The sequence below is a fragment of the Vespula pensylvanica genome, chromosome 1 (genome assembly GCF_014466175.1).
Source record: "Vespula pensylvanica isolate Volc-1 chromosome 1, ASM1446617v1, whole genome shotgun sequence".
Classification (NCBI taxonomy): Eukaryota; Metazoa; Arthropoda; class Insecta; order Hymenoptera; family Vespidae; genus Vespula; species Vespula pensylvanica.
The window spans coordinates 45,627-69,084 of record NC_057685.1 but is presented as its reverse complement, the minus strand read 5'-3'; the positions used below and the strand labels follow the sequence as shown (position 1 = coordinate 69,084).

General features: G+C 31.7%; 5 protein-coding genes across 11 annotated transcripts; 3 read left to right on the top strand and 2 right to left on the bottom strand.

Annotated features, from left to right (window-relative positions):
- Positions 1-149: 149 nt before the first annotated feature.
- Positions 150-1,773, top strand: LOC122630267 (developmentally-regulated GTP-binding protein 2). The gene is made up of 5 exons (XM_043814601.1): positions 150-339; positions 496-803; positions 879-1,309; positions 1,382-1,583; positions 1,650-1,773. The coding sequence occupies exons 1-5, from the start codon at positions 276-278 to the stop codon at positions 1,734-1,736; spliced, it is 1,092 nt and encodes a 363-aa protein (XP_043670536.1). The 5' UTR covers positions 150-275; the 3' UTR covers positions 1,737-1,773.
- A 1,673-nt stretch (positions 1,774-3,446) lies between these two features.
- On the top strand, positions 3,447-8,732 carry LOC122627189 (ATPase family AAA domain-containing protein 5). Of its 4 annotated transcripts, none has more exons than XM_043808148.1 (6): positions 3,447-3,646; positions 3,793-4,684; positions 4,825-5,150; positions 5,405-6,569; positions 6,687-7,095; positions 7,255-8,732. In XM_043808148.1, the coding sequence occupies exons 1-6, from the start codon at positions 3,634-3,636 to the stop codon at positions 7,963-7,965; spliced, it is 3,516 nt and encodes a 1,171-aa protein (XP_043664083.1). In that variant the 5' UTR covers positions 3,447-3,633; the 3' UTR covers positions 7,966-8,732. The 4 variants fall into 4 exon arrangements, with proteins under 4 accessions (XP_043664083.1, XP_043664095.1, XP_043664077.1 ...); XM_043808160.1 differs by lacking the exon at positions 3,447-3,646 and having other exon boundaries at positions 3,657-4,684; positions 7,255-7,379; positions 7,487-7,625; XM_043808167.1 differs by lacking the exon at positions 3,447-3,646 and having other exon boundaries at positions 4,033-4,172; positions 4,252-4,684.
- Positions 8,448-10,490, bottom strand: LOC122627210 (eukaryotic translation initiation factor 3 subunit L). Its single transcript, XM_043808181.1, has 3 exons — positions 10,280-10,490; positions 8,738-10,198; positions 8,448-8,644 (listed from the first exon to the last, which is right to left on the bottom strand). The coding sequence occupies exons 1-3, from the start codon at positions 10,298-10,300 to the stop codon at positions 8,510-8,512; spliced, it is 1,617 nt and encodes a 538-aa protein (XP_043664116.1). The 5' UTR covers positions 10,301-10,490; the 3' UTR covers positions 8,448-8,509.
- Positions 10,491-11,465: 975 nt separating this feature from the next.
- Positions 11,466-18,546, top strand: LOC122634205 (gamma-tubulin complex component 6). 3 transcript variants are annotated; one of them, XM_043822912.1, is made up of 15 exons: positions 11,466-12,154; positions 12,266-12,483; positions 12,574-12,812; positions 12,963-13,056; positions 13,130-13,489; positions 13,565-13,675; positions 13,748-13,918; positions 14,075-14,370; positions 14,487-14,706; positions 14,782-15,013; positions 15,197-15,389; positions 15,465-17,130; positions 17,254-17,463; positions 17,595-17,767; positions 17,897-18,546. In XM_043822912.1, exons 1-15 carry the CDS (start codon positions 11,959-11,961, stop codon positions 18,192-18,194), a joined length of 4,677 nt encoding a protein of 1,558 aa, XP_043678847.1. In that variant the 5' UTR covers positions 11,466-11,958; the 3' UTR covers positions 18,195-18,546. The 3 variants fall into 3 exon arrangements, with proteins under 3 accessions (XP_043678847.1, XP_043678854.1, XP_043678863.1); XM_043822919.1 differs by lacking the exon at positions 11,466-12,154 and having other exon boundaries at positions 12,346-12,483; positions 12,594-12,812; XM_043822928.1 differs by lacking the exons at positions 11,466-12,154; positions 12,266-12,483 and having other exon boundaries at positions 12,777-12,812; positions 13,134-13,489.
- LOC122634222 (isoleucine--tRNA ligase, mitochondrial) lies at positions 17,194-23,406 on the bottom strand. Of its 2 annotated transcripts, none has more exons than XM_043822941.1 (15): positions 22,994-23,406; positions 22,786-22,908; positions 22,207-22,366; positions 21,919-22,123; positions 21,530-21,834; positions 21,274-21,440; positions 20,946-21,182; positions 20,700-20,872; positions 20,451-20,589; positions 20,186-20,343; positions 19,866-20,006; positions 19,540-19,756; positions 19,111-19,369; positions 18,851-19,032; positions 17,194-18,755 (listed from the first exon to the last, which is right to left on the bottom strand). In XM_043822941.1, exons 1-15 carry the CDS (start codon positions 23,216-23,218, stop codon positions 18,522-18,524), a joined length of 2,925 nt encoding a protein of 974 aa, XP_043678876.1. In that variant the 5' UTR covers positions 23,219-23,406; the 3' UTR covers positions 17,194-18,521. The 2 variants fall into 2 exon arrangements, with proteins under 2 accessions (XP_043678876.1, XP_043678886.1); XM_043822951.1 differs by having other exon boundaries at positions 22,763-22,908; positions 22,994-23,010.
- Between the last annotated feature and the right edge of the window lie 52 nt (positions 23,407-23,458).

The window sequence follows — 23,458 nt, the reverse complement described above, 5'->3', positions numbered from 1 at the left end:
GAATACGTTCCTACGCATACCGGCGCGCGCGCGCGCAAATATGTGTGTGCGTGCGCGTGTGTATGTGTGTGTATGTATATATATATATATATATATATACCTATGTATACATATATACGCATAGTGCATACATATCTAAATATCTAATATAGTACATCCGAGTTCATACAGGCGCACAGGGAACCAATAAATAGCCGCGTTTGTGTAAAATTGACCGGATTAATAACTTGGCAAATGTTGTTTTTTTAACGTAGATAATAATATTTTATTTAACAATGGGTATATTAGAAAAAATATCTGAGATTGAAAAGGAAATCGCAAGAACGCAAAAAAATAAAGGTTTGTCTTTTACTTGTCAAATCAAATTTCGATGTTCTCCTTCTAACCGTATTTTTTAAATCCATGTATTTTCTCGTCTTTGTACTTTCATATTTCGATTAATATTTCGTATCAATAAAAGTTATAATTAATAACAGTAATGAATTATATTTGTAGCAACGGAATACCATTTAGGGCTTTTGAAGGCAAAATTAGCGAAATATAGATCACAACTACTAGAGCCTGCAAAGAAGTCGGAGAAGGGAGAAGGTTTTGATGTATTGAAATCGGGCGATGCAAGAGTAGCATTAATCGGCTTTCCATCTGTGGGAAAATCTACGTTATTAAGTACATTAACGCATACGGAGTCTGAAGCTGCATCGTACGAATTTACTACTTTAACTTGTATTCCTGGAGTTATAGAATATAAAGGTGCAAATATCCAATTGCTCGATTTACCAGGTATAATTGAGGGAGCTGCACAGGTAAAAATCAATTATTACTTCAATGAACTTTACGTAGAATATAATTCATACGATACATGTACAATATATTTTCAGGGTAAAGGAAGAGGTAGACAAGTTATAGCTGTCGCTAGAACGGCGGATTTAGTATTAATGATGCTGGACGCGACAAAACAAGACGTACAACGACAACTTTTAGAAAAAGAATTGGAATCTGTTGGCATACGACTTAATAAGAAAAAACCTAATATATATTTCAAGATTAAAAAGGGAGGTGGATTGGCTTTTAATTCGACGTGTCCATTGACCAAAGTCGATGAAAAATTAGTTCAAATGATATTACATGAATATAAAATTTTTAACGCGGAAGTATTATTTCGGGAGGACTGTAGCGCGGATGAATTGATTGATGTTATTAATGCAAATAGAGTATATCTACCGTGTCTTTATGTATATAATAAAATAGATCAAATATCGATAGAAGAGGTAGATAGGATCGCAAGACAACCGAACAGTGTCGTAGTAAGGTAAACTATTGTCAAAACTTCTTAATCGCGTTCTATTTTTCTACGATTAACGCGTACACGTTATTTCTCCAGTTGTAATATGAAGTTAAATCTTGATTTCTTACTGGAAACCCTTTGGGAATATTTATCTCTCATAAGAGTATACACAAAGAAACCAGGCCAGCCGCCTGATTTTGATGACGGACTGATACTGAGAAAAGGCGTCACGGTAGAACACGTTTGTCATTCTATTCATCGTACGCTCGCTCAACAATTCAAATATGCTCTCGTTTGGGTAAGTGTACGGTTTGACGTAAAAATAACCTATATACATTTGACTAAAATATATTTTCTTGTGCAGGGTACAAGTACTAAGTATTCACCCCAAAGGGTAGGATTGCAACATATTATGCACGACGAAGATGTTATACAAATTGTTAAAAAGTAAATTTAAATTAGAGTACTATTAAAAGAAAAGAAGAAAAACTAAAGAACGGGAAAGAAAATTATTATAAACGCCAATACATTTCTCATTTCATTCGATCGATTCTCATCGATTCATATCTTTTATTTGCATTGAGAGAAATATTCTTCGCGGTTCATTTTTATCACCATCCTTGAAGAATTAATCTAATGTATACGATCGAAACATTATAGAGACTTTTGTTTTGAAAAACACTATAATAAAATTGTTGTACATCAAGATTTTTTTAATAATAACCGATAATGGGGCTCGTTGAGAATATACGACTTTTTGCTCCACACTGTTTTGTATTTCAAAGACGAAATGAAAATGTTTTCGTTCGTCGAAATAACGCTAAATCCGAGTTGTCATTTACAACGGGCGCGTATCACTGAATAAATATTATTTTTAAATGATAATAAAATAAAAAAAAAGTTACAATTATTTTCAAACGCCCATATACATGTTATCGATACAATATTTATAGATATATAGCCAATAAGAGATCTTCGTAATTACTTACCACTGACGCGTTGAACACATTTCCACCTTTTGAGGATAAAAATAGAAACGACGTTTAGTAATGATATCACTACCTTCCAAATCGTTCTTTGGACAAGAACCTTGTAAGGTATTAAAAGGGGATGTCGAAGGTACGAAAAAGTAAAAAATCTTCACCAGAATTGATACAATCGAACTGGTTGATAATTAATTGAAACAAAAGATTCGCGAAAATAAACTACGATAAATTTCAAAATAATATACTTTTCAGTCGAATTTTTTATTGTAACAATATTGTAAATATTGAAATTGCTTTTTTTACGTCCGGTATAGAGTTACACGAAGCTTGAATAAAAATCGTTGTACATATTTAAAATTCATTATCGAAGGACAAAATACATATTTATGCGATTTATTTTATTGACTAAAAGCTATAAATCATTATAAGTTTCTTTCTATTTCGATCGTTATTCGTAATTGTTCACATAGCCGCATCACATTCGCCGTAATGTTCTATTGAAATTGTACGACTAATGTCGGAATGAAAAAAACGTGACGGAGAAAAATCTTATAGCAAGATGAAAAAAATTCGGATAGGAGAACTCGTATTGTTCGCAATATGTACAAATTAATGATACTAATTTTGGCACGTATTGCGTATCAAAAGGCAAATTAGAAGAAAGTAAAATCGTGAAGTGAATGAATCGTGATTGTAGAGGATGTTCTGCTTGACATGTAACTTTATTGATTAAACCATTGAGTTACAATAACAACAACAACAACAACAACAACAACGAAAATAACAATAACGATAATAATATAACAAAGGAATACCCAACCAGCAGAAATACACTGTACAGAGAGACGCAAGGATTAAAATCTGTTTCAGTTTATGCTACTTTTCTATTTTTTTTTTTTTTTACATCCTTTTATAGAGATTAGATATTAGAAGTATCCGCGTTAGTTCGCACCCTTTGATCGTTGAAGCATAAACCTTTTTTTAAAAAGAAAACAACAATTCCATCGAGGCACATGCGACGTCGAATACTCTTACCACCTACCGGCCTATGTCCGTCCTGTGTTTCTTTTCTTACAGACGTTAAGTTCGCTCTGATTGGCCCATTTCAGTAAGTTGTATTCACACATTTGCGCAACATTTTAAAGATATTTGTTCAACTAACCAACATGTTGTGTTAGAACTTTATAACAACTTTAATAATTATTTCATTAATAATTAATCGGAAAAAATAATTAAATCCTACAAGAATGATTATAAAATATTGTTATTGTTATTGATCACGCCACAAGAAAATGTCGTTGTAAACTGTCTTGCACGAAAATCTACAGCTCTGCGATAATTCTACATAGAAACAATTACATCATGATTAAACTAGGTATTGTGTCGTGGCGCCAAAAAATCGTAGACGTTCGCGCGCGCGAAGTTGCGATTAATAATATTTAGAATAATTTTAACGAAACAATAGATTTTTAATGTGCTCTTAGTGATGAAAGATGAAGGATCTTACCCATTATTTTCCAGATAATATAAAATCCCCGACCACGTCTAAATTGAATGTTAGACTAAAGGATGAATCGGAATACACCTCTAGAAAAAAACGTACTCGTGTTAAAATCAAGATATCTCGTACAAATTCTAAAAGTAGGGTATGTAATATCGTTGAAAATAAAAATGATTTAATTGATAAAACTCCGAGCCCATTTACTAAGTCGTTCGAAGAAGACAAAGGAGCTGCACACGATGGAACTCTGAATAAAACTTCCGAAATATCTATCACAGAGCCCAGTGAGTTAGAGCACGGAGACAATATTGGAGAAAGGAAACAACAAGTATTTAGAAAAGTTAATTTAAATTATATGTTTATAGAATCGGATAACGAGTCTGAAATGTTAGGAACTAAGGTAAATAGTAAACTTTCTTTAAAGAAATCTTTTGATAAACAAATTTCAAATAAGGATCGAATGGAATGTAATTTAAAAGATTGCAACGAATTAAAATTTAACGCTGCGCAAAGAAGTAATAACGAAATCAATAAAAAATTAATAGAAGCTGATATCGTTTATAAGCTTATTAACGAACGTAAAGAATCAAATGCATTTAAAGTTCTTATGAGTCAAAATAAACCTATACGTTATATTTCATCTGTACACTCTTTATTGGAAAACGATATTTCTACCGAATCGATAAAAGATAAGAATAAAGAAAAATCAAAATGTTGCCAGGATAAATTATTAACTATGGAAAACGTAAAGAATAATTCAAAGAGGAAACGCGATGACAAGAAAGATGTCAACAAAATAGAAGAAATACCAGGAAAACGTGTGAAACTTTTTAAAGAAAATACAAAGAGGGATAATAATTCTACAATTAATAGAGAGAAAAATACTTCAAATAATTTATTACATTTTTTCAGGTAATTGTAGATAAATAAGTCTAAATGATATATTAAATTCAATAAATTTTTAAGATAATTATTATAAGAGAGACAAACGCTTTATTTAATATTTTATTTAAATCTTTTTTTCTTTCTCTCTCATTCTATTACTTGTAAAGCAAATCAACGATAGGACTAGAGCAAGAAGATAAAATAGAAGTAAATGTGTCAACAACTATAGTAGTAAAAGCTGATGTACACAGGTCGGAAATACCTACAGCGCTAACTGATACAGCAGAAACTAAATCAGGTTTTGAACATAGGATAAAGGCCGATAAATCAGAAATGGAATATTCGAGTATAGATAAAATAGATTTAATAACGTCGGAAGGAACAAAACAAGATCCAAGCATAGAAGAAAATTCACAATTGCTGCAACGCAATAAGCCTAGATGGTCTTTAAGAATTAAAATGCAGTCTCCGAAAGATAAGGAATCTTTATCTGGTAAGATATATTAATTTCATATAATATTATCTAATATAACGCGTACATTACGCGTGAACGTTCAAAATTACAAATACATTTCTTGATATTGCTGATTGTCAATGATGAAATATTAATATTAGAGTCTCCCAAGTAATTTTTGGTCGACGGCAATGATTTATGGCACTTTGATCTCTGACTATTGCCGCATTAATAATCGATTTCTATGAATATGCCGCCTTGCGTTATTAAATGCATTTTGCTTTTAAATATAGATAGCAATGAAGAAGGGATATATTTTTCAAGAAGTAAAATAAAATATGACATGGAAGAAAGGAAACGATCTAAGAAGTCACACGATAATACTTTTACCGAAAAGAGGTATAGAAATGAACATGCAAGATTAGATTCGGAAAGGAATGGTCGAAGAAATAAATCTGATACAGTGGCCGCTTCTCTTAACAATGCAATACAGGAAGACTTTACCGATGATATTATACTTGAAAGAGAAAGAAAACAATTAAGGCATATAAAAAATGTAGAAAAATGTAAAAATTGCAATAACAATGAAATTGATATTAATATGAAGAACGTTTCCAAGGAATTACAAATTATAGATGATCGTGTTTTAGAAAAAAAATCGCATAAAAAACTTGCACCTCTTTTTATTAAACAATCTAAAGCAAATGCTATAAATGTGGCAACAAAGGGTTCATTTTTACAATCGGATATGATTAATAATGACAGTAAAAGTCTAGAGAAACAGGTACCTAGTTATAATTTGATTTATTTTCCTTTTCCAAAAATTAGTCATATTAGACAATTGAATAATGAAATTCAAACTAATGACGAAGCGGGTACCCATAAAATTCGAATAAAGTCAGATATGAAATATATACCGATAATGAATCATGGTGATTACAAATATATTTCTCGATCTCCTAAATTATCAAATGAGCCTCCGATGACTATTAATGCATCAGTTGAAAAAACTACAGAGGAAATATTGACAGAAATCGAAAAGCGTTGCGCAGATGCCAGAAATATGTGGGAAACCGTTATCTCTATAGCAAAGGATAAGTTTAGCTTAGTACAATCGGAGAAATCAAAAAGTAAGAAAGCAAAATCAATAGAGAAAGGTCTAACGAAAGAATGTGAGAAAAAGCTGATTGCAAACAGTATTTGGACACAGAAATATAAACCAATGAATAGTCGTCAAATAGTTGGCAATGAAGAAGCTGCAAGAAAATTAAGAGATTGGCTAAGTCACTGGAGATCGTCTCTACGTAAAGAACATGGTAGCAGCGGTGATGAATTTTATTCGTCGGATTGTAGTTTTACAAGTAGAAATGATAATAATCAAGTAGCAGTGTTGTTAGGGCCACACGGAAGTGGCAAAACTGCTAGTGTTTATGCTGTCGCGGAAGAGCTTGGTTATAGGTTTGATCAGTTTAAAGATTAAATGATTTTTTATAATCGATATATTTTAAAGTATTTGTTGTGCTTTATAATATAATACGCGTACAAGCGCACGTATTAAAATAAACATTTTTGCAGTATATTGGAAGTCAATGCTTCATCTAAAAGAACGGGCAAAAAAATTTTGAAGGAACTCGACGAAGCGACTAAATCGCACAGAATTAAAAAGAACGAGAGCAAATTATTGGTCAGGCCAGTTTTGAAAAAAGCAAATGATTTACCGCAAAATTCATTAATTCTTTTGGAAGATATTGATTTAATATTTGAAGAAGATGAAGGATTCATCTCTGCTACGTCCCAATTGGTGTCCAACACAAAACGTCCTATTGTAATGACGTGCAAAGATGTTTGCCCTCATTTATATAAAATGGCACCCGAACAAAACCGGATTTATTTTCAAAAAATAGTTGGTAATAGGGCATCGACTTTGTTAGAATTAATATCATTAGCAGAAACGGGTTCTAGAATTTCGTGCGAATATTTAACGGTAAGTGATTTTCTCGGAGGTCAATTTCATATTACGAATATAACATGAAATTGATTATGTTTGCAATGTTCATATCTTGGAAATAAAAAATGATCGTAGAATATCAAATAAAGGGACGGATATGATTAACGAGATAATTTACAACGAGTTTGTTTACAGGAGCTTCTACAAAATGGGGATTTAAGAAAAGCTTTATTACAATTGCAGTATCTGCTAGTATCAGGTTTCACGCATGTAACTAAATATCCTATTAATTCGAGAAGCATATTGTGGCAAGATATAAGGTATTATATATATCAGCCAGCTATAAAAGAAAATAAAAAACAAAAGGCGAAAGGTCGCTTAACGAATAAAAGTACAAATATACTGACTAATTTGGCTGATCATTTAGATAACTTATCATTATTACCATCTTTAATCGAGATTAATGATCCTGCGCTCGATATGGTATGTACCAAACTACAGCCCGGTTTATCTCTAACGGAGGACACGACGTCGTATTCTGTTTTGCAAAATATAAGTTCAGAAATAGGAGAATGGATTGATCAAAAGATAATTCGGAAGAATCACTTAAACGATAAAAACAGAATCCAATATCAAGGCACGTTAAACTTAAGAAAGCAATTGAACAAAGGAATCGATAGTGCTTTGTCACAAATAACATCCTATACTTCAGACAATCGATCTGTATCTTTAGATTACTTACCATGTGTTAGAACGATATGTAGAACGGAAGAATGTCGAACGATATCAAATATTAAAAGAGGTAATCGATTTTTTCACTATCTTAATGGATCAAGATTACCGGCCACGTCGATAAAACCTAATATATTAGCAGCCGCGTGTACAATACTACAAGAAAAATCATGATGTGATATCTCGTCGATCAGAATACATATATGCAAATGTGAATGAAGTATGTGTGCCCTTTTGGGATAGTATTATGGCAATTAAAATTGCGCACATAAATCGCGAGTTTTTGTAACATTTATTAATGTTTTGATCGAACACAATGTATTTCTTGATCGTATCATAAGAAAGTTAAAGTTATATTACACTCGATTATAATCGTATAAAATGTATAATTTCGTTGCTACGAGGAACTTGTACTAGTATTCTTTAAATGCACCTTCATGCGTTGTAATGGATATATCTTTTGAAAATGCACAATAATCTTTGACTTTTTCTCATAATCAAGTATTCTTCTCAGATTCTTCTAATTTCTATATTAATTATAACGTGGAATCGTTTCCAAATATATTACACGGAACGAACGAACGAAAACCTCAGAAATTATAAAACAATAGCGATAAATATGAGTGCCTTAGGAAAAGTGATAACAGAAATGGATATTATCTTCTCGTTATGAAATTTTATTATTTTTTTCACTTTTACATATGATAAAATGTTTGAATTAAATCTTTATGTGATGTAATTTGCGGTTCAACTCTTCGAACTTCAAAATTTTACGTATGAAAAAATCTCCATATCTATGCGCTACTTTTGTGTCCGCGATGTGAATCATATCATGATCGATGTAGAAATCCAACTGTAAAGATATAATTTGTATGATTATTAAATTTTTATCTCGTGCGCACCAATGTGTCTCATATATTAAACGGATGTATAAGAATTTATATACCTCGGAGCCTGATTGAAATTTGCCATCTAATCCTGATGCACCTTTCGTCCATACAATATTTTTCATCTTATGTTTGAAACACAATAAATGTATGGTTAGCGCATTAACCTCTTTATCCAAATCCCAACTTTCATCTTGTCTAGTGGCACTACCCATAAAAGTAGCTAATTTGCTCAATGGCAAAGTTGTATATAATTTCAAATAAGAACGTATCGTAGGTAACATTTTTTGTTGTACGACTTCATCCATGAATACTTGAGTTTGATGTCTAATCGCCTCTCTAACGTAGTCCTCGTGTAAATTATCAGGGTTGGGTTGCGTCAAAGATAAAAATCTAGGACACGCGAATAAGAAACACGATTCAAATTCTGCAAGATCTCCATATTGCATTTTGTACATCTTTTCGTGATAATTTTTATCTCTTAATGCTTGCTGTAAACCTTCATCTATGCACTGTGGATGAAGAACAAGACAAATTGCCAATAGATGATACATTTGTTCGGTTTGCTTATTGATTTGATCATTCTGATAACTTCGAGTTGCAAATAATTGTTTTGTGCGCTGAATATATAGTAAAATACCGGAGAAGGTTCTAATTGCATCTGCATATCTACGCATCATCATGTATGCAAATCCAACGTAATAAGCAGTGGATATTTGACAACCTGGTACGTGAGAGTAAGCACTTTTTTTATATAATTCAACGTTTTCTAAAACTTTAATTGCCTGATAATAATCGCCCAGTAAAGAATGTAATCTCAAAAGACCAACAAGGGAGAAATATCCCAACATCTTATACAACGAGTGTCTGCCAAAGATTCCTGCGACGGAATCAGGATCTCCTCCGCTCGCATAAACTTCTAATTGTCTCTTGATATTAGACTTGTCGACCAAATAATGAAGAACATTTAAAACGCAGAGAACGTCCCATATTTTATTGTGGGCAGTTAAATTCTCTATTTCATCGGGCGTTTTGTTAGACAAATTTGCACGGTACTGCGTAAACGATTGAAATTGGTAAACAAATTCATCGATAAGTTCCCATAACCACTGATCGGGTAATTCCAATTGAACGGGTGTTTCTGGGTGTACTATATAATTGAATAAATCGCAGTAATTATAAAAGGATGCAAAACGTTGCTCCAATGTTGGTCCTTGCATTCTGGCATAGATGTGACGATAATAAAGTTCCTTATAGAGAATTAGAAATACTAGATCATTGTCAACGATGTGAGCGACGCTTGACGCATCCGGCCAAGACGATTTATCAAACAATTGTTCGGAAATCTTCGGAAATGATGTTTCGTATAAATTTTGAATTTCAAAGATCATTCCTTCATTTATACAATTTCGTAAATACACAAGAAAATTTCGCACCACTTCGGGCACTTGACGATAACTTAATCTGTCATATTGCTCAGAGTGTACATCCGGCGGTCCATATTCGTCGTAAGTTTCGTACTAAAAACATAATAGATAATGTAAGTTACATAGACGAAGGTGATGAAACAAGAATACGAAATAGATTTTTCAAATGTATACCTCGTTGTAATCCTCGTACATATCGTCGAGTAGTTAACGAATATTTTAACACGTGCGACTTTTTAACCTTAAGCGCTCTTAAACGATGACGACGAAAGACCCAAATCAGAGTCTAAAAAAGATTGGCAACTGTCCTGTTACAAAAATTGAGTCATATGTAGGAGTTGAGTAACAACCTTAAGGCATCACGCGCGCACAGGCAGACTGGACAAAATAATATATTCTCCAGAACCGCGCTTTTCGAGTCTCTACGCGTTAGAGACTTTCGCTCGTAGCGTATGCGAGCTCACTAACGAGTTTTACGTTCTGCGCTGACCCTAGACTAACCATAATAAGCGTAGATAACCATAGATAAGCGATATCTCCTTCTTTGTATCATTGAAATGAGAACCTATATAAGAATCAGATATATGTCTTATCATAAATGTGAACAAAGACTCCTATTAGCGTACAAAGAGAGACGCGCTTAAACAATGGAAAGCGAGGAAGCACGGAAGCCAACAAATATGCGAGGGACGTGCGCTGATGTCATAAAGCTTCATCCCTACCAGCACGCAACGTCCCAAACGCATCCTAGGTCTCATCCATTGGACATCTCCGCCATCGTTAGAGGGGGATGGAGTGGGCGGAGAGGGAAGAGCTACGACTAGCCAATGACGACACCGCGACAAATCGCTCCTCGCTGATTGGGCGAAGCTCCCAATTAACCGATCGTTACGTCGTCTCGACGATTATCGTTGTTCGGGTCATTCGCTACGATTATCGTTCGGATGCTTCGCTCAGATCATTGTTAGACTATTCTTGCTTAGATCATTACGCTGTACTAATTACTAATACGATTATTATCACTATTGTCTTGAACCGAATATTATTTTTATATCTATCATTGATCATAAATTGATCATTATTAAAACAGTCTAAGTTAATAATCCCGGTTGTGTCTACGGAAGCGACTGGCTCTTCCAATTCTTATCGAGACGAATCTCAATTCTACTTTTATTTACAAGTCGCTTAAACGCGATCGAGGAATTCGTTCTCCGCGGCACAATCGACAAATTCTTTCGTGCGACTTCACCGTCAATCAATTCAACTCTCTTCCGGAGCAGAGTAAGGTAGATGCCATTTGATTGGCTTGCCTGACGTCGTCAGAGTACCAGAACTGCACACAGCAGGCGAGGGCCAAAAAAAGGCACATTGATCTCACGTAGCAGGAACTCCTCGAAGGGAATTTATTTTTCCGAGGTCCGTGCTTCGTGAGACGCAACAATTGGTATATAAGGATCGGCGTTTCCCGTTTGCATTTGTAGTTCATATTTCGTCCATACCCGTTTGTCGCTGAAGTCGCGCACGCTTTAAGCGAAAGGTAATGAACAGTCTTGTGCGACGGTTTGAACTCCTCGTTCAAATGCCATGCCCGTCACGGCGCGCGATTAGAAGAGTTTTTTTCTTGTGAAAACGTCGCTCCTACGTTATTGTCGGAGGATAATAAACAATTGATTGAGTAATATATATACATTCAATGTATATATGTTGCAATATAAATGACTCCATGCAACTTGATTGCCGAACTAGAAAAAACTAGTAGGGACAATAAGTTAATAAACGGCTAAAAAAATGTTAACTTACAAATTATAGATGTTATAACCTATTCTGCTATAATCAAAGTATAAAGGGGAATCATGAATTTTAAAAAAGAAAATTCAGATGTTTACGATCTTATAACTGAACTAAGTAAACAGATATGTCAAAAACAGTGTCTTTCGTTAGAACATCCGTACCTACAAAGCAGGAATGATATAACCACAATAAAGAAATTAAGAAGTAAAGCTTTCGAGATACTATTAAATAAGAGTCTGAAAACACAATATAATTATGGTACGATACGTTTATGATAACATAATTTATTAATATTTCATACATACCTATTTAGCATTAATATTTTATTAAACAATACTGTCGCGTACATTATGATTGGAATGTTTATAGATGAGACAATGAAGGAAAGAAAAGATCCTATTATAGAGATATATAAGTATGCGTTTGTATTAAAACTTCACATGAGACACGTGTCGGAAGGTATATTATTAGAAAGCCTCCTGGATGAATTTAATGCAAATGATTTACAAACAGGAAGCGTCGTATATTTAGTTTTACAACTGCTTACCGAATTAAAGAATTATCACAATAATCAAGAACCTGATTTAGTAAGTTTATTATTATTAAAATTTAATTAGGATATTGTCTGTCATATTATTTTATCACGAGTTATAATATAAAATTTCGTTACATTATAGAATATCTTTTATTACTCGAGCGTCAATCCTGCATTATTGGAGCCTCTTCGGACGTCGGAGAATACGTCACAATTTCCGATATATCCTATAGAAACGTTTATGTTATCGAACAAATTGGATGCGATGCTTGATATTCAGAAATGTCATATCATACAACAGACAACTGCAAATTCCATAAATAGATCGTGTTTATATAATCAGGATATATCGACATTTTCGAATAGATTAGAGTCTACTAGGTAAGATAAAATACATATAATTTTATCATTTTAAACTTTTTGGTTATAATAATAGTTCGAATATAAATATTGCTTTAGATTCAAAAAAATTATATTCAAGCGTTTTAATCAATTTAAGATAATACGAATAATGGTTTAATGAAATTTTAGATGTAAAATTGATATCGGTTGGTTTCCTATACCAAAGTGTATAACTGATTTCTCCTTTAGAGATACTATTTCATATTTCTTACCACAGACCATGGTAAGCACACATTTTGTGATTAAAATTGTAGACACGCACGTACACAAAATAAACAATTTTCTTTTATAATCAGACAGATATGGATTACAATACAAATTATATGGATAAATCTAAAAAAGAAACAGAAGTGGAACGAAATATGCCTTGGTTGAATACGAAATTTGTAAATAGATCTATTGAAAGCGTTTCGGATATATGCAGATCATCTAGCGAAAACCTTTATAATGAAATTGTAAACGTTAAAGACATTTATGAAGAGACATGGGATAACATAGACATAACAAACACTTTGATACTCGATCGTCGTACATGGGAAACTTTGGGAGAATTTGAATCTGCAAAGCAGTATAATTTTTTAACAGATACTCCAAATGCTATGTTACATTTAACAAGAATAAAACAGATTTGTACTTTGTTATTACTTCCAAAAAGGGTAATGTGCATCCACTCTTATTTGAATATCATAGCGCATATTATCAATAGGTGTAATACGGATTTTTTACCACAGATTATCAATAGTATAGATTTGCCAGAAGAAATTTCAACTAAAGAATTCGTAACGAATATAAAATTATTGCTATTGGGTACCGAAACAAAATCTTTTAAATACAATAATGAGGTAGAGTATGCATGGTCAACAATCAACGGCGTAATTAATCACTTTATAATATTTTTATATTTTATGATCTAGATTGGTTTTTACATGTCTCAGAATATTGCTGTTCGTAGTGTTAGCAATGAAACATTGATCAATATTTGTCAAAGATTTATCTACTGGGGTAATTGTTTTAAATATTTAACGAACTTAATTATACCAAATTCACACAGTGGAAAACTGTCACAAGAAGGCCTTATATACAAGGTAATGTGACTTGTTATGTATTCATACAATAAACAGTCTATTTTCATATATCGCACAGAAGTTACGTTTTAATAATATTACTACTTTATATTAGGTAACTTTTATTGCGTACAAGATATATTTATGATCTACAAATGCAAATATTTATATTTTTAGGCAATGTGTATGAGTATCAAAGAAATACTTCTTTATTACAAAGCTGCTCTTCTGCGAATTTTTGAACATATTAATGAATATACAGGATTACTGAACGTGTTAAGTAAAGTCCAACCAGTGGCTCTCTTATTGTCAGAAGTAACTAAGCTTTGTCAATGCAATAGGGAAAACGGAAAAATGGGTGAAAATTGCAATATTTTTGCGATAGTTAACAAAATGATTACAAAGATCACCCTTCCCCAAATAGCATTTGCTTTGTATACTATTTTGAAATCATGCTGCGAAGTTTATTTTCGGTATATATGCACACACACACACACACACACACACACACACAGATATTTATGTTTATTTGGTTTTTGTAAAATTTTTTATTAATTTACTACATTAATTCTACTAAATAAATATTTAGATTTTTACAGAAATGGCTGTTCGAAGGTATATGCCACGACGTTTATGGAGAATTCATGATTAAAGAACATTCACAGTTTCTACGTAACAAAGGTCCAAAATTTTGGACCAAAAGTTTTACTGTCCATCACGAGTCAGTTCCAAGTTTTCTAAATCGATTAACAGAATCTATATTACAGTGTGGGAAAGCAGTAAGACTTTTGAAAATATGTGATCCTAAGGTAAAAAAATACATTACCAATTGTGTATGTGTGTGTGTAAATATTATTCTAATATAGAACTCTCTGTTAATATAGAATCCCGTGTGTAACGTTTTTAATTCTTCACAACCAGAATTAAAAGTATGCTTAAGCGTTACAATGTTACGCGAACAGTTAATAAAATGTAAAGAATACAAACATAGAGGAGAAGAAGCTCTAGGTCGGCCGATATCACTTTCGGTGGCAATTCAGGATCAAAAAGATGCTGAAAGAGAGAAGGCTAATCTGGTCATTAATGCACAACAGGATACATTAATGAGAATAAAGAGTCAGTATTATATTCATTCACAACCTATTCGACATAAAGCGATATAATGTCGAATAGATTAATTACTGTTAGTGAAGTATTTATTATTTGTTTAAATGTTTGTTCCTCACGTAATATAAAAGTAAAAAATAAAAACTAATAATATAACATTCGACTTCATTACGTGGCAATTAATTTTTATAGGAGAGCAAGAAGAATTTTTGAAAAACACAATTGAAAACAAAAGGGAACTCTTAAAAGTACTAAAGGAGCAAGCTATTGAAGCTAACTTATACAAAGTAAAAGAAAAGGAAGCAGAAATGTTAACCGACAGATTACTTATGGAAAAAAATAACCAGAGAGAAGAAGAATTATATAACTGGAAGTGTTCCGAAAGGTAGAACAAATATTATTTATTATCTTATGATCTTCACTTTCATATTACTAATGTGAATTTTATTTGTCTTATTAGCGCTTATTTAAAAAATTATTATACCGATCTTGAAGCTACCATTCAGAAGCAACGCGCACGCATAGAATGGTGTAATAAAAGAATGAAATATTTTGATAAAAGGGTAGCTGCATTATCTAAAATGGAGGAAGATATGTGGAAATGTACGCATATATCAGATACACAAATATTAAAGAATTTAGAAAACAATGAAACTGAGAGTGTTATAATACCTGCAAGAAATGTTTATAATCTTCAACATGTTTTAAATAATATTGAGTCAAATACATTGTCTGACAATATTGCGCAGGAAGACGAAAATAGTAATTTCGAAGAAGTCAAAATTATGGAGATACAAACGTTAAAACCTCGTGAGATTATCTGCGCCGATAATATCAACGTTATTATTCGGTCTGACGACAAACAAAGTGCGTTAGCAAATATTTCTGACAATAAAAATACAAACAAACAATTTCCAATTATCTCGGATACACGGAGTACGAATATGTTAGAAACACCCACAAATATGAATAATATTTATAAATGCAATAATGAGAGAAGTAGTTTGCAAGAATTTTTACGAAGCGAAGTAGTAAAAGAATTACAATCGGAAGTGTTTAAAGATCCATTTAAAGTACAATCGGTCATTAACGATGATATTACGAATACGTTAATGAGTCATGAACAAACCAATGTGGAGATACATAATAACGATAATAGAATTTTCGATAGACCTAAAGTTCTCGAGATAGAGAGACTTGATAACATGACAGAAGCACAGCGTAATAAAATGAAAATGTTAAAACATGAGTTTGGCATAACGCCAAATAACAATCAATCAAATTTATTTTTTTTGGAAAGAAGACCAATTTCGGATGATTTTATTATTAAAGCCGATAGCCCCTCTGAGGATAATAATCGAAATTATGAGTCAAATGATGTTGCAAATAATACAATTAACGTTCAAACAAAATGCATCGACGCAATAGGAAGTATTACAAAAAATTGTAAAGTAGTCGGAGAATTGAATGCCGAAGAGAATTTTGAATTTTTTGGTAAAGTCAATAATATCAACGAAATTGCACAAAGTTCTTCTACGACAGATAATTTCGCATCATCTGTAAATAGTATTATGTCAAATTTACAAACTTATGAAGACGTTTCTCCTTTAGATGTCAATAGTTTATCTTCATCATCGAACACTAAATTCAATGCTGCCCAGAACATTTTATTCCCAGAACATTACAATGTTAACATTTCTACGCCTTCGACTTCAAATGATGACGTTAATACCTCAGATTTTACATCATTAACTATAGCTGATGTTGAATTAATAGATAATACATCTCTACAGGTTTATTTGGAAAAATCAATTATTATACCGCTGCAAATACAAAGTCGTATTGTTAATGATGCTCTTATTAAATATTTATTAAATGAGCACAATATGCTTCTACATTTGCAAAGCTTAAGAAGTTATTTTTTCTTATTAAATGGAGAATTTGCCAAATGCCTAACAAATTCCTTATACGCTCGTCTATATGAAATATCCGTACCAATAGAACTTTTCAATTCAGCCACTCTAACAAATGTATTGGAGCGTGCACTTATTAGCTCTTTCAGCAGCAATTACATGAATTCGGAATTGCTTAGCCTTTCGGCCATTGATACCCCGATGCAGTTACACGTAGGTTTAAACATTGTAAAAATATTTTGTTGCAGTTTTCCAATTTTTTTTATATTCCCTATGTTCTTTTCTTTTCTTTTTAATATACGTCATTAAATGTAGCTTTTACGCTTATTATTGCAGATATCTGATCCCCATGCCTTGGATTGTTTGTGCCTTAGTTACAAAATTTCATGGCCTTTAAATATCATCTTAGATGACGCAGTTATGTTACAATATAGCAAGGTATTTAAATTTTTGTTGATGATCGGTAGAGTACTCTGGGTATTACAGGAGGATTTTCGTATGATGAAAGTTGAGCATGAAGCGGCCATGTCAGAACAATATCATAAGGTATTTCTTACTGTTTTAATAAATTGTGTTTCTTATAAAATGGGGCTTTTAAAATTATTAAAAAAATATATATATATATATACACGTACTTCTTTTCTGTTTCTTCTTAATTGTACTTTCTGATTTTGTAGCTTCAACTGTACAGGCATTCAATGACACAATTTATCAGTGCACTTCATAATTATATAACTTGCAGTGTATTACATGCAAGTTGGATTGAATTTGAGAAAGATTTGTGTAATTCTTTGACTCTAGATCAGATTCGATTTTCACATGTAAATTATATTAAAAGAATATTATCGAGGTAAATTTTTTAACTTTTTTCATTAATGTGCTACGATATCAAATACATATTGTGCATTGTTCGCGCGCGCTCATATAAACGCACAAACGTACATATTTGTAAATACAAATCTTTATAAACTAATTTCAGGTGTATACTTAATACTCGTGGTGAAAAAATGCGAACATGCTTGGGCAATATTTTTAAAGTTATATTGAAGTTTCATAATCGATTGAGATCTCAAAGCTGGATTTCTAATTCAGAAGGTCATGTCCACCCTAATTTTAAAAAATTAGAACAAATGTATGAGGTTTTCTGTGAATTACGGATATATCTATCTCGTATAGCTCATAAATTAACTACCAGCGGATATCAGCCACACTTAATACATTTTCTTAATACTTTAAATATAAATCATATGTATGATTTAACAGAGAAATCATCTTAGGTTTATATTGTAAAGAACTAATTTCAATCCAATAAACACAATTATTGCGATCTTTAGGTAACGTTTGGAAAAAATAATAGTCGCACTTCGTACATTTCTATCAATTAAGTAAATTACATATAGTACATAAATATATCTCACTTTTTCCTCTTCTCTATAATATATTATTCACTTATGTATATACATAAATATTTTTTTTTACAAAGTAACATCATCGTAAGTAGCGCCTGTTACGGTCAATAACTTATTTACTTCATTTTTATTAAGATGTCTATAAATACATTTCTTGTTACTAAACTATTGTACCTTGTAAGAGAATAAGATTATTTAAGTAAATGCTGTTGCCGAAATATTTCTGTCGAGTATATTAGTACAACGTTCACATATTTCAGCTCCGTACATTTCAGGATGTCTTCGACAACGTTTACACAGTTGCTTTTCTATATGATTTAAATGCACCTGCGTTTCATTAAGCCCATCATCCTTCATGAGAGTTACTTTTGAAACTTGTAGAATATCACATAATTCGGACAAAGAAGATTGCTTTTCTTTTTGAAGAATCTATAGTGGCAGAAGTATAATAAATCATATTAAAATTACTAATAAAACAATTTTGTAACACACCAATTAATAATTAGCATCAAAGCAGCACTTACTGATAGTAATTCATAATCTCGTTTAGTACTCATTATTGTAGCTGCTAATTCCCATGTATTTCGAGTAGCAAGTTTGTTAACTTTACTTCTTAAACACAATGCAGCTTCTATACATTCAACAGTTTCTGGTTGATTCCAAGTTTCTGGTACGATGTATTTGGTATAATGCAGTGGTATGTATTCTAATAAAACAAAGTATTATGATACATTGTATTTTGTAACAGCAGTCTTTACAGAGTTCGTTATAAATTTTCATTTACCGGTATCAGTATTTTTGGTACGATGCAACCAAACTTCTTCTGCCAAGTGGGGTATAATTGGAGCAATACTTCTCAAAACGACAGTGAGTATTGCATCTATTACTTTTATAGTAGCAGCACGATACGGCGACGTTATCGCATCGCAATAAAGCCTATCTTTATTTAAATGACAATATATCGATGATACATCGTTCGCCATAAAATTTTTTACTAGTTTGCATACGTTATGATATTCATAACTGTCATAAAAGTCCTGAATCTAAAAGAAATCGACAAAGCTCGGATATGATTTTAAAAGCGAAAAGTATAAATATAGAGTAGAAATATCCTATCAGGATCTTTAAAAAATCAAAGTTAACTATTTTTCTCAATCTCTGCTCTTAGGTATTATATAATTATACTTGTGTATTATCTACAAAGATTACTTACTTGTCTATTGTAATGATACAAGCGATGTAGCATGTTCTGGTCAAGATGCAGAAACTTTGGATCTATTACTAAATTGAATTCCGTATTGGAATGCAGAACACCCAATAAAAAGCGTAATATTAATCTAAGTTTTTCTATAGATTCTTTACTCTCTTGTAATATTTCTTGCGTAACACGTATTTGAATGTGTTGACAACCGTGACTGCCGACCCACCATCTGACAAAAGTATAACAAAATTATTTATTTCAAAACCGAGTTCTTGATCATTCTCACATGTTATATTGAATTAAATTTTTAACGTAAGGAGATTGTATCCTTTCCTTACCTAAGTGTATCAACTCCATATACATATTTTCCAAAATTATTACCACCCTTTGTAATATCGTCTGGATGTATAACATTACCTTCTGACTTGGACATTTTAGAAGCATTCTCATCTACCACAAATCCATGTACAAATAATGCACTTAAAACGAAACATTGTATATGATGAGAAGAATATATTTTTATAGTGTAGTTTAAATATATATGCATATAAAATAGAAAAAGAAAACGATTTACATAAAAATATCATTACAATTAGCTGCAATTATCATGATACTTTTACTATGAATTTCTACCTCTAAAGAAAGTTTTACTACATACTTGTACGGAGAAGAGCCTTGAAGTGCGACAGAAGTTAACAAAGATGATTGAAACCAGCCTGTAAGTTGATCTTGTCCTTCCATATATAAATCTGCCTTTTTTTCTGGTAAAATCGCAGACCATGAAATGCCACTGTCGAACCAAATATCCATAATATCCTATAAAAGGGTAAGTCATATTTAATGACGACAAACGATAAAGGAGAAAAATAATTTACATGAGAGTTTAACGATTATTGGTTTAAAAATAATATGTTTTTTCGTACATCACCCTTTCTTAGATTGTTTTCGTCGAGATTAAATTTTTTAAGAATTTCTTCTCCTACCAATTCTTCTATCGAAAATTTCCACCAACAATCCACGCCATTTTTTTCTATCAGATCACATATTCTATTTACCCATTCTCTATAAGTAATACATAAAGTAATGGGGCGATAGAGAAAGATCGGATATATTGTAGACAATACATTTAAAAGTGATAACATAGAAGCTCGCATATGTACATCTACAATTACCTATTTGTAAATACTTCTCCCGTATTTTTTAAGTACAAAACGGGTATAGGTGTTCCCCAAGATCGTTGCCGTGAAATGCACCAAAACGGTCGCTTCGTAATTTGTGCAAACAAGCCGCTAAGAAAGGACGATTGATTATTTTTTGGAAATAGCTGTATGGTATCTAAAGTTTCCTAATAAAAATAAAAACTTAGAACTAAACAATCTCTGACATCGGATTATTTTTTTTCCAGATCAGCAACTTACGAGAGCTTTTGTTTTAATGGTATTAATATCAATGAACCATTGATGACTTGCTCGAATTATAACTGGTTCCTTAGTTCTCCAATCATACGGATAACTGTGTTTAATAGACTCAACAAATAAAATATCCTTGTTTAGGTGTTGTAGGACCTTTTCAGTGCCTTCGCATAAAACTTTCAAGCCTGCAAATTCAGGACCCGCTGCTTCCGTATATCGACCATTGTGGTCTACCACAGATAGCTAATGATAAAAATTAAGAATAATGAGCCTTCTTCATTGCTATAATAATATTTCAATGTGCGTTTGCTTTTAAAATACGTGCTACTCTTACGACTGGTATGTTATGTTCAAGCGCAATAAGAAAATCTTCTGGACCATGTGCAGGAGCTGTATGTACTAATCCAGTACCGAGATTCATTGTAACGTGTTCTCCTGGCAAAAAGGGTAGACTTTCTTTAGTGATCGGATGTAAGTATTTGGCACCACTTAATTCCCTTCCTATAATAAATTGCATATATCAATAAAATACATATACCTTATTCCTTTTGGAATTTTTGTAATCTATTCAATGAGTATAAGTAATCTACCATTAATGGTTACTATTGACTTCAAAGGACCAATTTTTGACTCAATATCTTTCACCAATGGTTCGGCAATAATGTAAAAATTCCCACAAGCGTCCTCAGTTAAGCAATATTCAGAATTAATAGAAAATGCTAAAGCTTGATTAGCTACTAGAGTCCAGGGTGTAGTTGTCCATGCAAGCGCATATACGGTGTTATTGGTAAATGTTTTTAACTTCAATGGTACATCGCACATTTGTAAACGAATAATGACACATTTACTTTTATGTTGTTCGTTATATACTAATTCCGCTTCTGCCAAAGCCGTTCTATAAAGAAGTACAATTTTTTGCACTGTTTTAATTAATAAGTAAATGTAGAATTTTTTTTAAGAAACATAAATTTTACTGTACTCGGAGGAAGGAGACCAATACACTGGCTTAAAATCTCTAAAAATGAGCCTTTTTTCGTATAAATTCATAAATTGCTGTAATTGATTTTTGATGTACGAAGTTTGATTTGTAAAATAGCATCCAGTTTCCTTCCAATCGGCCATTACACCCCAGGAAGAGAAAACTTCTCTTTGTTTCACAATAGTACTTTTAGCAAACGTAGATGCTGGGAATGTATTATGATAGTAAAAATAACTTTTAATTTTTGTTTCCTATACCATATCCTTGATACAAAGCGATATAATTTACCTTTATGTCGAATTTCTAAGACATTCATTTTTTGGTTTTCGGTATTAAAGTTTTTAATTGCTTTAAGTTCAATCGGTAAACCATGACAATCCCAACCTGGTACATAATGTACACGCCGACCTCTCATAACTTTATTTCGCAACGTAATGTCCTTTAGAATCTATGAATACATAACAAATAAATTTGCCAATTAATAAAATATTTTTGATATAAAAAGTGCCCCATTTAATATGATCCACTAAAATATCAAAAAAAAAAAAAAAAAAAAAATTAAAAACATGATAAAGAGTTTAGAATGTATTCGTTCTTTTTTTGTTTTGACACAATATATGAAAATATTTACATTTGAAAAAGTTATATTAGTAATCCTTTGAACAAAACTTTATGTTTTTTTTATAAATACATTATGCAATGAAAAGGACAAATACATAATGTAATGGAAATATCCTTAATTAATACTTTTTAAATTTTACTTGTAACACTTTCTATCCTTAATGGATTGTTTTAAATAGGACAACTTATACGGATATATTAAATTAATGTATCATATACAAACTTTTATCAAATTTAATATTTAACCTTATTGACAGCATGTCCCATGTGAGGATTTCCATTGGCATATGGTGGCCCATCATGCAAGACAAAATCTGGGCCTACCAAATTTTTTCTTTGCCAACAATACAAATCCAAGAATCTACATTTCTATTAAAGTGAAGGTTTTTGTTATTGAAATTGTATACTTTTGTATAAATATTAGTTATAAAAGTGAAATAAAAACAATATTTACTTCTAGTAAATACTTATCCATATCAATGCGTTTTTTCCCATTAAGTCGTACTTGAAAGTCAGTTTGTGGTAATATAATAGTTTCTGTATATTTTTTATTAACCTTATTTTTAGCTGCATCTTGTAAATTTCTTATGTGATTTTTGTATGATTTTGTATATTTTAAAATACAAAAATTAAAATGTTTCGTTGATATTTTCAGAGCATATAGGTTCTTGTACTGCATTTTCTTTATTGATGTTGTTGTTGCTATTATATATTATATTATGTTATTATATATCAATATTCAGTTATAAATTATTTTTTAAAATGTTAAATTTTTATCACTAGTAATTACATTATGCAAATAAAGAATAATTACAGTTTACAAAATATAAACATCCTTCTTGTACGAAGCACGGATCAGCAATTAAAGAAGAACAACAATTTTTCTTCTCTAGAGAAGTATAGATGAAAATAGTAATCA